General features: G+C 45.9%; 1 protein-coding gene across 9 annotated transcripts in view; it reads left to right on the forward strand.

The window, feature by feature from the left end:
- bmpr1aa (bone morphogenetic protein receptor, type IAa) overlaps window positions 1-11,899 on the forward strand; it is a 50,548-nt gene extending 38,649 nt beyond the window's left edge. For 7 of the 9 annotated variants that reach the window (XM_030748394.1, XM_030748395.1, XM_030748393.1 and 4 more), the window contains 10 exons: window positions 2,297-2,486; window positions 2,576-2,678; window positions 2,793-2,892; window positions 2,970-3,057; window positions 4,156-4,300; window positions 4,799-4,991; window positions 8,143-8,440; window positions 8,542-8,717; window positions 9,131-9,261; window positions 9,787-11,899. In XM_030748394.1, the coding sequence (XP_030604254.1) occupies window positions 2,297-2,486; window positions 2,576-2,678; window positions 2,793-2,892; window positions 2,970-3,057; window positions 4,156-4,300; window positions 4,799-4,991; window positions 8,143-8,440; window positions 8,542-8,717; window positions 9,131-9,261; window positions 9,787-9,912 (1,550 nt within the window). In that variant the 3' untranslated portion in view covers window positions 9,913-11,899. The remainder of the gene's footprint in view (window positions 1-2,296; window positions 2,487-2,575; window positions 2,679-2,792; window positions 2,893-2,969; window positions 3,058-4,155; window positions 4,301-4,798; window positions 4,992-8,142; window positions 8,441-8,541; window positions 8,718-9,130; window positions 9,262-9,786) is intronic. The other 2 variants (XM_030748396.1, XM_030748400.1) reach the window with 2 other exon arrangements.
- The last annotated feature ends 2,361 nt before the right edge of the window (window positions 11,900-14,260 follow it).

The following is a 14,260-nucleotide window of genomic DNA, read 5'->3' on the forward strand; positions in this document are numbered from 1 at the left end:
CGACCTCACGGCTCCACTTCGTGCTCTGGATTCAGGATTAAAGGGCCTAAAGTTCAGAAATCCAGAGCCAGGGTGGTTTCAGAGTCTTAAATCATCGTCATATTTCTAAACCAATACTGGCAGTTAATTTGTGTTATTTGTATTTGTTCATCCCGATAATACCGTGAAGTGTCCCCAACGGAGGAACGAGCGTTTACAAGGCTGAGGTCTCTGAAAGGTCGAAGTAGAAACATGGAACTGTTTCTGTTTACTTGTTTTTATCGTGAAGAGTAGAAATGCACCACTGTCACACTGAGCTCAGAAGTGCTGTCATGTAGTTACAGTGTGCATTATGAGGTTGAGGTTTTAGTCCCCAGAGGGCTGAGAGATTATTTGATCTAAAAAAAATCAAAAAGTGGAGGTTAAAATGGGAATCTAAGAAATAAAACTCGCCTGGACTGATGATGATTGTGTCTGATAGGAGAAATCAATAACCAGATCAATCAATACTCCCAGCTTTATTCTCAGGTTTTTGGTCCTCAAACAACAGAAGGTTCAACCATTAAAACTTTTTTTTTTCCTGCTCAAATAAAAGGTTAAACCCAGAGCAGTGATGTCATCATTGTCTAGACTCGGAGGCCCTCTCAGACCGCCTCCTCGCCGCGCCGCCGCCTCCTCTCAGCTCTGATTGGATGACAAGTTGCGAGTGAGAGGAGCAGCAGAGGGCGGGTGAAGCTGGAAATGGCTGCTCTGCCTCTGCGTCCACATGTGTGCTTAATAATTGTGCCGGCCGCCGGAGTGGAGACTGAGGTCTGGCAGAGAGGACGCTGGGTAATCGGACTCCCTCCATGTGCTCTTAAAGTGGCAGCGCAGCTCCGAGGCCGGCGCTCCGTTTACATCCAGCAGCTTAGATGGAGCAGCCGGTGTGGTCCGAGCAGAGAGCTGCTGCTGCCGAGAAACTTTACGACCGACGTTAGACCGCGATGAGTCACCGTCTGCAAACGGCGAGCGCTAAAGGAGGAGAAACGTCCAGGGAGGCAGAGACCTCACATCCACAGACACACAAATGTGTGAGAGTGGGGGGAGGCTTTCCCGAGCAAAAAAACTCAGGAAGCAGCTTCTCAGATGCCAAAATCTGCTGCTTTTCATGGCAGGAGACGTCACTGTGGCATCCTTCAGTTTCAGGGAATAAAAACTGTTTGGCAGATGATCATTTAAAGCTCTAAAAACCAAAGTACAGTCTCAGCAAGACGGCGATGACTCATCTTTAGGACTGTCCTGGACCCAGGCGTCTCCTGCAGGGTTTTTATTTATTTTCAATATGAGACATAAGACACCAAAAATTATCCAGTCACACGTGTGTGATACAGCCTGTGGATGCAGCCGCTCCACCTCTTTTCCAGATGTGGTCACGTCAGGTGTGGCAGCAGTACGGCTCAAAGCATCCGTCTGCTTTTTTTCGGCGGGACAGAAACTGATGCCATCGCCACAGGAAAGCGTCGCACCGTCATTGCTCATGAGCTTTTTGAACATGAGTCAGTCTGCAGAGTCACAGCAGACATCCAAAACTGCTCACCTGCTTCAGTCTGCGGGGAAAGATTATGTGGGGGGGGGGGGGGGGACTGAAGGTAAGCTACCCGCAGGTAGTTCATGTCTGGACATGACGGCCTGCGTGTCCACACACCTCAGTGTCTTTACTCTGAGGGAGGGAGGAAGGAAGGAAGGGATGAGGTGGAGGTGTTTGAAAGTGATCTAAAAGAAAAATACGAGGGGGGGGGGGGGGTAAAAAGCAAAGGAGCGTCCTGGTCGGAGAGCAGAGGGAAAACTGGGATTAGAGGAGGAATGAGATAACGAGCAGACAGCAGTAAAGGTGGGCTGATAAGGAGGACGATCCTCCCCGGCCGTCCCTTTGATCCGCTCTCTGACGTTTAGCCGCTCGTTCTGATAAAACTCGACCGATCAGCCGGAAATTAATCCGAGATGTTTACACTCGACGTATCGTCTGAGTTTCTCTGCTCGTCTTCTCTCCAAGAAACACGGTTGAACGTTTAGTGCTGCGAACTCTGACCCTTCATCTTGTTTGTTGTGGCCCTTATAAGGAGCTCCTCCTCCTCCTCCTCCTCCTCCTGCACACATGCTGTCGTCAGCTGATAGAGGAGGAATGTTTCACCTCCAGAGTCACTGATAAATCTGACCTGGAGTCTGTTCTCAGGATTAGCCTGACAGCAGCTGGAGGCCCCACTTATTTAACAGATGGTTTAAAGCTGAATGAATGAGTTCAAACATTTTAACATTTAACTTTGTTTCCTCTCCGTAGTTCACTTCACCTCAGCCTTATTTCCAGCTGCAGGTCAGAACCCGGACCACGTCCTGCAGGGGACGGGGGTGAAACCCGAGGCTCGGCGGCCCGGCGACGGCCCCACCATCGCGCCCGAGGACCTCCCTCGATTCCTGAGCTGCTACTGTTCGGGACACTGCCCCGACGACGCCATAAACAACACGTGCCAGTGAGTAGAGGCGGCTCAGTAGAGCCTCAGTAGATGGTGTCACTATTCCAGGGTCGGAGCACTCGTTAATTGATGATGTGTGTCCTCAGGACGAACGGTCAGTGTTTTGCCATCATCGAGCAGGATGAGCATGGAGAGGTCCAGCTCACCTCCGGCTGCATGAAGTACGAAGGTTCACACTTCCAGTGCAAGGTACCTGTGACTAACCTGCCCGATTTCAGAGCGTTTCCCTGGATTTGTTTGGGTTTCTTCATCCTGGGAGGTGTTTTCGATGTTTTCTTACGATTCGACTGGTTTGATCGGCAGGACTCCCCCAAAGCTCAGACCAGGAGGACGATTGAGTGCTGCAACACAGACTTCTGCAACAGAGACCTGCAGCCCACGCTGCCCCCACTGGCCCCCGCAGGTAACGCTGACCACAGGCGCAGGTGTGAAGCAGGTGAACTTGTGAAGCCATAGAGGTGATTATTTTTGTTTCTGCAGAGCGAAGCCCTCACTGGCTTGCCTTCCTCATCTCCATGACGGTCTGCTGCTGCATGCTGATCTGCGTCACTGTGGGATACTACTACAGGTGAGAACTCACCTGCACGTCACCTGCAGGCCTTCAGAGAAGCAGAAACAGTTTTTTACCTGCTGCTGTCAGCAGGGAGCGATGAGAGGCGATCAGGAGGTGCTGGCGGTGCGCCGCAGTTCGGTTTAATCCAAACACAGACGTAGCTTTAGCTTCTCAGTGGGTTTCACTCACTGCTCGTAAAGCTCAGGTTAAATCAGTCAAATCAATCAATCAGAATCAGAATCTTTATTGTCATTGTACACAGAAGTTGCACAACGAAATTTAAAATGCATTCCTTTCTAGGTGCCTCAGACAATAAATAATAAAATAATAAAAATATGAGTGATAAAAATGATTACTAAAATACAGTGCACAATAGTAAATTAAGACGAATCTAGCCCCAATACACACCAACGCACGCACACAGTCAGCACTACCACCCCACATCACTGTCCAAACCACACAGAGTTCAGTTCAATGATGGCTCTGGCATAAAAGCTGTTCCTCAGTCTGTTTGTTCTGGCCTTCATTGTCCTGAAACGTCTGCCTGATGGCAGTAGCTGAAACAAGGAGTGTCCAGGGTGTGAGGGGTCCTGGAGGATGTTCTGTGCCCTCCTCTGGCAGCGGGCATTGAACAGTTCCTGGAGGGAGGGCAGGGGACAGCCTATGATCTTTTGAGCCGTGTTGATGATCCAGCTTTATTTATATGTCACACAGGTTAGTGATAAGATGGAGCACTAATAAAAAATAAGCAGCAAGAATTTAAATCACAAAGAAGAAACCAGTAAACCAATCAGATGGAATAAAGGAAGGCTTTATTAAAGAGAGAGAAACATAAACTAAACCAGAATAAAATGAAAGTAAAATAAGAGAAAATGATGAATTTTTCCACAGCGTGAACAATGGCAACCGTTTAAAACAGGAGAATTAAAATATTTTATATAAAAGTCAAACCTTAAAAATGATAAAGACCTGAAATCAGGAAAAATAAGGTTGATATTTATTTGGCTAAAATTCACTTTGATCCTTTTTTTTTTTAATTGTTACTCATCAAAAAATAAACTGAGAGGTGATGTAATGTGTGTGTGTGTGTGTGTGTGTGTGTGTGTGTGGCAGGTATAAGTTTAAGAGCGACCGGCAGCAGTATCATAAGGATCACAGGGACACGGAGCAGGAAGTCTTCATCAGGGAGGGGGAGTCGCTCAAAGACCTCATTCATCAGTCTCAGAGCTCAGGCAGCGGCTCAGGGCTCCCCCTGCTGGTAGGAACAATAAACACACACTTCCCGTTCAGAAACACGGATCTGATCTCTGCCGTAAACGCTGACCTGTCCCAACAAACCAGCCGTAAAAGAACAAATCCCGCTCCGAGTCACAGCAGCTGATTTAATCACATCAGAAAAAGTATTAAATCCTCACACTGAAGGAGCAGCAACTGCAGTAAATTCAGTTTCTATTTTCTAATTCGGTTTTTTCTCTGAATTTTAGTTTTTCTGAGTTTGTTTTTTATTGTTTGGCTTTAGTTCTTTTTTGAGTTTAAGTGTTTTTACCTGTAATATTATCACTTTCTTTAATATCAGTGGCTTTGGTGGAGGACGTTTTCCTTTAATTAAATGCTAAAAAATTTAAATATCACGGATTGTGGATGTTATGGACCAGAAAAACCCTCAGAGCCCTTCTAGCTTTAAAACTGATGCCCCTAAAGCTGCTTTCCACAGTGCAGCTTTGTCTTCATCGAGCTTCTCTTGGTCCGTCCTCAGGTGCAGCGGACCATCGCCAAGCAGATCCAGATGGTGCGTCAGATCGGTAAGGGGCGGTACGGCGAGGTGTGGCTGGGCCGCTGGAGGGGAGAGAAGGTCGCCGTCAAAGTCTTCTTCACCCGAGAGGAAGCCAGCTGGTTCAGGGAGACCGAGATCTACCAGACGGTCCTGATGAGACACGAAAACATCCTCGGTACGGTCGCGCGCAGCTCGCCCCGATCACGTGCACTGAACTCGCTTCACACGGAGTCCCGCTGCTGGTCACATGACCTGAGTAAACTGAAAACATGTAAAAATCCTCTCACCTTTTATCAACTAGAGGCTTTCCTCTGATGAATTCTCCATACCTGTCAAGTTTTGTATTTAAAAATACGGGAAATTTTCTGATGCTGAAAATAGAGGTCACATCACCTAATTTGCATAATTGTTCATTTGGATACTGTAGTTGCAATCGAGGCTGCAGGAGCAGAAAAACATCTTTGGAGAGACAAAAAGTGAAGAAAAAAAAAACACCATAAATATGTTTAGAACTACAAATAAACTTTATGAAATAACTTTAATGCTTTGCCTACACCCACATTACACAGATCAATTTTGTCCTGTATTGTTTAATGTTAGAATATCATATTTAATGAAAACACTGTGAGGTGAGACTGCCAGCTACATTCAGCCCTCCTCCTTTATCTGGGCCGCTGTTGCCAACTTGTGTAAGAAAACTCGCTGTCGGCTGTCTCAAAGGTTGATAAAGGCCGAAGCGAGGACCGAGGATGGGAGCGGAGGGAGCGGGTGGTTCAGGCTCGGTGATTAAGTGAGTTCTGGGGGTTGGAGGGTGGAGACGAAGTGAAGTCTGGGCGATGCCAAAGCGTATGAAAGGACGCAGTAAGAAGGCGTTATGTACACAGAACATGGTGACAGCGGAGGATTTTGCTGTCGCTATATCGCTTTATGGGGCAAAAAAAACAAAAAAAATGCTAAGTTGGCAACACTGAGCCCTAGCATGGCTTTGTTTGCACTGCTATACTAAACCGGAAATACGTCACCGAACTCTGTGAAAAGGGCGCACTGAGGTCCAGTTGTTTTTACAGGGTTGTTCCGGCTGTCGGCACTAACCTAGTGATAGTGACGGTTCAGTTTGGAGCGGCACAGGAATGCTTTAAAAAAACTGAAAATACGGGAAAATAAAAATACAGGATGATGCCGGGACAGAGGGGTAAAATACGGGAATTTCCAGGACAAAACGGGAGACTTGACAGGCATGCTTCTCTGAAACAGCAGCAAACACTAAAGACCATTTTCATTATAGCAAGTAATCTGAAATAGGATAAGTGTTTATTTGTCACATGCACAGTTATACACAGTACAATGCACAGTGAAATGGATTTTGTACCTGCAACCATATATACACACACATATAAATAAGAAGAATAAAAATAAAAAAAGTAATTCACACTATACACTATACTCTATATACTATACACTATACACACTTTTTAAATTATAATATTTACACTGTGCAATAATGGTCCAGTTAGGGCTCAGAGTTGAGCAGACGGATGGCTTGTGGGTAAAAACTCTTCTTCAACCTTTCAGTCTTAGCCCTCAGGCAGCGGTAACGCCGGCCTGATGGGAGCAGGGAGAAGAGAGAGTGTCCGGGGTGGCTGGGCTGTTTTAGGATCTTCATGGCCCTCAGCCTGCACTGCTTGGTGTAAATGTCCTGCAGGTTGGGGAGGGTGGTTCTGATGGTCCGTTCAGCTGAACGAACCACCCTTTTTAGGGCCATGAAGTCCTGCTTGGTGCAGTTTCCCATCCAGGTGGTGATGCTCCCACGCATGATGCTCTCGATGGTGCAGGTGTAAAAGTTCCTGAGCACCTTGAGTGGGAGCTTGAAGTCTCTCAGCCGCCTGAGGAGGTAGAGACGCTGTCTGGCCTTCTTCACTGTGATGTTTATGTGATGAGTCCAGGACAGGTCCTGTGAGATGGTCACTCCCAGGTATTTGAAAGTGTCCACTCTTTCCACCTCAGCACCACTGATGACAAGTGGATGGTAGTCCCTCTGCTGCTTCCTGCTGAAGTCCACGATCAGTTCCTTTGTTTTGCTGACGTTGAGCAGGAGGTGGTTCTCCTGGCACCAGTTCTCCAGGCGGGAGACCTCTCTCCTGTAGGCTGTCTCCTCATTGTGAGAGATTAGTCCCACAACAGCAGTGTCGTCAGCAAACTTGATGATGACGTTGGACTCTGACGTGGCCTCGCAGTCATGGGTGTACAGTGAGTACAGCAGAGGGCTGAGCACACAGCCTTGGGGGGATCCAGTGTTGAGGGTGAGGGAGGATGAGGTGAGGTGACCCACTCGTACCACCTGTGGTCTACTGGTCAGGAAGCTGTGAACCCACCTGCACAGGGATGGGCCCAGGCCCAGGTCCAGCAGCTTAGAGACCAGCCTGGAGGGAACTATGGTGTTGAATGCTGAGCTGTAATCTACAAACAGCACTCTCACATAGTTCCCCTTACCAGTGTCTATGTGTGAAAGGGTCTTGTGGAGGAGGAAGGATATGGCGTCATCTGTGGATCTGTCTGGCCGGTATGCAAACTGTAGTGGGTCGAGGGTGGTGGGCAGTGAGGAGGTGATGAATGTCTTATGATATGAGTAACCAATGAGGGAGCAGGGAGATCTGGACATGCTCAGTTCAGGAGAAAAGAGGTTTCTGAGAAACCGTCCTTTACAGTCTTGTCACATTTGTTTTCCACGCAGGAACCAAACTTCAGGTGAATGAATCAAAGTGCCGACGGTTTAAGCCGGGATTTTGGGACATAAACGTATGTTTCCTTCAAAAGATGCTTCCTCAGGTTTCTCCTGAGAGTTTTCCAACAGAGAGCTGTGAAGGAGCCACCTGATGGCTGTAGCTCAGCGACCTTTAAAGAAAATCCGGCCTGGATCTTCGTGAACCTTCATACTGACTTCCTGCTTTGAGACAGGAAATAAAATCTGTCCTTTAAGAGCCTCAGACGGCGTCCGAGCCTGACGACTCCAGGAGCAATCGATACCATGATTGATTTTTAATTTGCAGAGTAAGCGTCTCAGACCGATGAGACACGGCGACGCTCGTGGAGAGTGTGTTTGAAACCATCGGTTCTTCTCCAGCATAAAGAGAAGCAGATTCGTTTTAGCTGGATGATCAGTTCCACCGACCCACTTCATAAAGATCAGATACTCGTCTAACACCAGCTTAAATTCAGTGAGAAAAGGCTGCTGGCTCTGCCTCGATTTTCTCACAAATATGAAAGTATTGAACTCAGATGGAGGATTTGAAATTCATGAAACTCACTGTTCCTCATCTGCCCTGCAGGCTTCATCGCAGCAGACATTAAAGGCACGGGCGCCTTCACGCAGCTCTTCCTCATCACCGACTACCACGAGAACGGCTCTCTGTACGATTACCTGAAGCTGACCACGCTGGACACGCAGGCGCTGCTGCGGCTCGCCTACTCGGCCGCCTGCGGCCTCTGCCACCTGCACACGGAGATCTACGGCACGCAGGGCAAGCCGGCCATCGCCCACCGCGACCTCAAGAGTAAGAACATCCTGATCAAGAAGAACGGCACCTGCTGCGTCGCCGACCTCGGCCTCGCCGTCAAGTTCAACAGGTTTGTTTTCATTTTTCGGTTTCTGTTCGGGCAGCAAACTGAGGACTTAAAGTTTCAGGGTGTTCTGACCTGATCTTAACCTCTCATTTGTGTTGTCGTAGCGACACTAACGAGGTGGATATCCCCCTGAGCACCCGGGTGGGGACGAGGCGCTACATGGCCCCGGAGGTCCTGGACGAGAGCCACAACAAGAACCACTTCCAGGCCTACATCATGGCCGACATGTACAGCTTCGGACTCATCATCTGGGAGATGACTCGGCGCTGCGTCACTGGAGGTACACGCACACACACAGACACACAAACCTCTGAGCCTTACGTGGCCTGAAAATCAAAGCTTTTTTTTCTGGACTGCGTATTTTATTTTCAGCCTTTTGAATAAACAGGAAGTGATGAAGTGGCGCTCAAGAGCAGCTTTAGCTTCCGTTTCCCTAAACAATTAACTGATTAGCCCTGGAGCACTAATGTGAGTGCTGAGGGTCAATCCAAAACCAACAGGACTGGTTAGTTGGAGCTGACCTCTGACCTCTAACACGCTGACCTGGTGTTTTAAATTCACTTAATGTCCAGAGTAATGAGGTCTCATCTGTGTCTGAGCCGCTGCCTTAGCCGGGATCTGCTGTGTTGTTAATGTTGCTGAATAGAAGCTGTGAAGTTCCTCCAGGTGAGTGAACAGGTGTTTTCTCTCCAGGTATCGTGGAGGACTACCAGCTGCCGTACTATGACATGGTCCCCTCTGACCCCTCCTACGAAGACATGCTGGAGGTGGTGTGTGTTAAAGGTCTGCGGCCGACAGCGTCTAACCGCTGGAACAGCGACGAGGTGAGACTCAGACTACTTCCTGTGTGTTTTTTATCCGCAGCTCTGCTCCTGACTCAGAGGGATCTCCGGGTTTTTCCCAGTCTGATGGATTTTCTTTAAAGACCGTCAGTCAGAGTGCATCAGGCAAAAACTCGAGCTTCCTGAAAAACTGATTCAAAACAACTGGAAAAAAATGTTACTGCCTGCTTTTTGGATCTTGATCGAGGACTACATCTTGTCTGACCTAACCACCAATGTATTCATCCGCTGAATTGTTCCCATATTGTCCCGTTGTCTTCCGGCCTTCCTCGTGTGTGAACTCTAAATCTGGTGAACCATCAAACTTTTAATGCATGAGATGACCTGCAGCCTTGTGATCGGCAGACGTTAATCAGCGGATCAATATGTCGGTGATGCGGTCGGACAGGAAGTGTCCGTGCAGGCGGCAGAATGTTGTTTTTCTTTGGGAAACGTTTCAGCTGATCAGTGTAAAAATTCTGCAGGAATCGTGTTTCATAGCTTTTAATGGCGTGTTTGTGTCCGCAGTGCCTCCGGGCCATGCTGAAGCTGATGTCGGAGTGCTGGGCTCATAACCCCGCCTCCCGCCTCACCATCCTCAGAGTGAAGAAGACACTCGCCAAGATGGTGGAGTCCCAGGACATCAAGATCTGACCCTCCCCCCTCCACCAGACTCACCTGACACCTCCACCCCGGACCGGCTTCCTGCATCAGGAGGATGAAGAGGAGGAGCTAAAAGAGAAAAGGACCCGCCTCAGGGCTGAACTGTGTCTCCTCCTCCTCTTCCTCCTCCAGCCTCCTCCTCCTCTCTCTGCGCCGAGCGGCTCGAGGTTCGACGCTTTCTGTGAAAGCCAAACAAGATGATAAAGACAACTTCCTGTGCAGGGGAGAGGAGGGGGGCGGGGCTTTCGTTCCTCGTGAATAAACTGAGATTTTCTTTCTTTTTTTTTGTTGAGGACCCACCTCGCTGAGAGCTTCCTCCACATCTGCCTGTTTCAAAATGCCAATATTTTGTCTTTGTCTCTTCAGGACTGAGTTCTCCTGCCATATTAAGATATTATCTCCATGCTTAGAGTTAAATATAAGCAGAATAAGGTACTATAATAACATGTGAATTTAAATGTGTAAATAAATGTTATCTTTAGATGCCGTGCCTACTCGTGAGAAGAGTTAAAACCAGAACACTATGCTGCAGAGGTGCTGACATCCAGCCGTCTCCTCAGAGACGCCGGCGGGAGGCCGAAGGGTCAGCACGGAGACGTCTACCGTCCTGTTTGTCTGTCTGTCCACTTCCTGTCTGTCTGTCTGTCTGATGAAATGAATAAAAAAAATAGAGTACCACCAAACCTGAAGACAACCTGCACGAAAATCTTCAGCATCGTTTTTAAAGGGGACACATTCTGCCTGTTCCGAGTGGCTCAGTATGATTAACACTTTAAAATAATCCTTGTTTGTCTTGCACGGCCCCTCAGTTCATCCTGTGTGAAAAAAGTCATTTTAGAATCTCACTGTCTGCTCATTGGTCTGCTTCTGGAAGCCTACAGAGGGGATGTATGTTTTTTGTGAGATCCACCTCCTCTTGCTGATGTTGAGGAACTAAACTGTAAGTGTGGGGTGTTTAACGGTTAAAATAATCCCATTTTATTGGATACTTGCCCAGTTTAAGGCCCGCCACCCACAACTTTATTGTGGTCGGCCAACTTCTGGAAGCCTGCCGAGGGGCTGCGATACCAGCAGGGGCAATGCTGAGCTTTCAGGGTCCTGGCGATAAAATTAGATTCAAGTTGTGTTTTAAAGCCACTCAGGATAAAATTTAAGACCAAATGAACTAAAAGTGAATTAAAAAAAAAAAAAAGAAGGAAAACAAATGGCATGAAGCCCGCAAGCCCCGCCCCCCTCAGTCATCAAACAGATCTTACAGTCTCAGCACCACTATCTGTACTTCCTGATGGTTGGAGGCGAACTTGGCTGGCAGGAAGTTGCGTTGGATTCTTACATCTTCACTTTGCATCATTCCTGTTTTGGGTGAAGCGTTAGCGCTCCACAGCGCCCCCTATGGAGCAGGGAGAGCTTTACTGTGTGGCGTGTTCGGCCTCGGGCTCACAGGGATTATTTTCACACGTTTACCTCATCATACGAAACTTTAATATCAGCATCGAGTGATTTTGAGCATTACGTGAACGTGTCCCCTTTAAGCTGCGTTTAATCATTCACAGTATCAGGAAACTTTTAGCCTAGCATAGCACAAAGATCAGAAACTCGCCTTTTACGATCTCTAGATGTGTTTGATCAGCTTTCTTGAACGGACATAGAAATTAAAATGTAAAAAAAATAGTTTTAGCAGCAGGTGCCACTAAGCTGACAGTTTGTGCTATGCTAGGCTACGGTTGCTGTGTTGTTGGTTTCGTGGCGGCGGTGGGATTCGATGCATGAATGAGGCTAATGTTGGTACAGCAGCTATTTAAGCAGTAACTTCAGTGTCTGTAATTAAAGCTGAGTATAGGAATAACCTGATGTTTTTGTAAATGTCTCTTTGTTTCCTGCTGTCGGTGTTTTTTGGTGCCTTTACCGAGGAAATGAAACTGTAAACAGTCTGTCCAATGTACCGATTTTTAAGTAAATACTCTTATTTTAGTACACAGTCACTGCGTCGCTCTGCTTCTTTCTGTGAAGATGATCGATGATCTTTAATTTGATTTTACTCATTTTGTTTTTGTACAGAAGCAATCCTGCCAGGAAAAATCATTTTTTAATATTTGTTTTTGGATGGTTTTCTGCAGTTATTTTGTTTCCTGTGTTATAAATGTAATTATTATATTTTCACTTACTTTTGTTTTATAATGTTAATAAAAAAATTGAATGCTACATAAGTTTGAAATTACAAGTTTAAGTTAAGCCCTGCGACAGGCTGGCAACCTGTCCAGGTGGGATAGGCTCCACCCCTGCCACCCTAAAAAAAAAAAAAAAAGTGGAGGATGGATAGATGGAAAGTTAATGACTCGGAAACATTTACTCAATCCAGTTTTTTCTCTGCAGTCAAATTTGGTTTTCAATTTTTTTAAAGTTGATTTAACTCAGAATTTTGTAATTTTCAAATTTTTTTATAGTCCAGAAATATTTTTCAAAATTGTTCTTTTAATGTTATAATTTTAAATAGTTTTTAATATTTCAGAGATTCACTGTGGAACAATTTTATTAAAAAAAAAAAAAAAAGTCAAATTGTAATTTTAAGCATTGGACTTTTTAAATTTTAAAATTATTTTAAGGTGATGAAGATTTGAAGGGGGTATTTTTTAATTTTCTTAAATTATGTTTTTGTGTATTTACTACATCAGAATTCATACACTCAAAAAATTGACATTCCAGTTTCAAATTTTTAAGCTGGATCATATTCAATGGAAAAAAGTTTTATCAGATTTGCAATGACAAAAATTCAGGTTAAAAAAAAAAAAAAAATTTTTTTAAATTCTCATTTTATTTTTATTGGTAGTTTGGCCATGGAAATATTGAAATATAATTTATAATATAATTTCAAGTTTTGGAACTACAAGTTTCTGGATTTATTTTTTCAATAACTGTTGAATGATTTAAGGTGAGGAGTGCAGCCATTCGGGAGGGGCTCAAAGTAGAGCTGCTGCTCCTCCACATTGAAATGAGGTCTAGGTGGTTCGGGCATCTGACTAGAATGCCTCCTGGGTGAGGTGTTCCAGGCATGTCCTATTGGGAGAAGACCCTGGGGCAGACCCAGGACACACTAGAGAGATTATCTCTTGGCTGGCCTGGGAACACCTTGGGGTCCCCTTGGATGAGCTGGAGAGGGAGGTCTGGGCTTCTCTTTTGCCCCCATGACCCAGATAGGCAGAAGAAAATGCATGGATGTTAAATTATTAGTATTTTTACCAGGAAGACATGCTTAGTTATTTTAATAATACATGTAAAGCTTGCATCAGTCAGCGTTTGTTTAGTTCTGGCATAAATGGGCTTCCATCTGTAACTGGATCTTGCAGGATTTTCTTTTTTTTCTTGCTTCCCCAGGTGATTGCTGGTTGAACAGTGCCACCTGCTGGACGTGTGACGACTGCATATTACAAACAGGTGGGAGAGGAAAATGTTTGTCCCTAACAATAAGCACCAATTTGTTTCCAGCTATAAACAGTTTGAGCTTCCTGCAGAGGAGCGACTGTAGCTGTGAGTGGTTCACACACCAAGTGACAACAGTGTGTTACTGGGAGATGATCAGAAACTGTTCAGGTGGGTTTTTTTAAAAAAAAAAGGGCAGCAGAGTGAAATCCTGTCCTGCCTCATCTCAGAGTGCAGCTCCAGATCAGATCAGTCTTTGCTGCTCTTTCCATTTTAGGCCCAGATGTGACCGCACGATGTCTCATTTTTTAATCGGTCAGCAGTTTATTGATCTCGTTCTTGGAGACGTTTCAGCTGTACGTGTCTGAGCTCTTACAACTCCAACAATCTTTAAACTGAAACACTTCAGTTTCCTGCACCTGGTCCCATTCATCAGTTTAAGATTTAAACTCTGACTTTACTTATTCAGATCAATGTTTCAATTCGATTAAGTGATGACGTAGAATTTCATTTCTGGCTCCAAACTGTCACGTGATCAATATGCCGCACTGCTGTGGCCCTGGTTGTTTTTCTCAAGGCAGATCGGTTAAAACACTCAGTTGTGATTTTACCGATGAGAAAGAAGCAGAAATGGCTGCAGTTGATAAGGTATGTTAATCATCTTTAATAGTGAACAGTCATTGATTATGGCACTGCTGTTTATTTAGGAGCATTTGGATCCAGAAATGACTTAAAGACCGGATTATCAGAATTATGGAGGAACGGCTGAAAAGTTTTCCAGAGCTACGGCTCAATCGGCACATTTCACTGGAACATTTGAGGTCACACCTGAAATCAGCCAGTTTGGCTTCTTGTGACAAACTGCTGCTGCTGGTTTTTAACCCTCTCAGAAACCTGAAATCACCACTCTGAGGCTGCGAGC

Source organism: Archocentrus centrarchus, chromosome 15 (genome assembly GCF_007364275.1).
Source record: "Archocentrus centrarchus isolate MPI-CPG fArcCen1 chromosome 15, fArcCen1, whole genome shotgun sequence".
In the NCBI taxonomy this organism is placed as follows: Eukaryota; Metazoa; Chordata; class Actinopteri; order Cichliformes; family Cichlidae; genus Archocentrus; species Archocentrus centrarchus.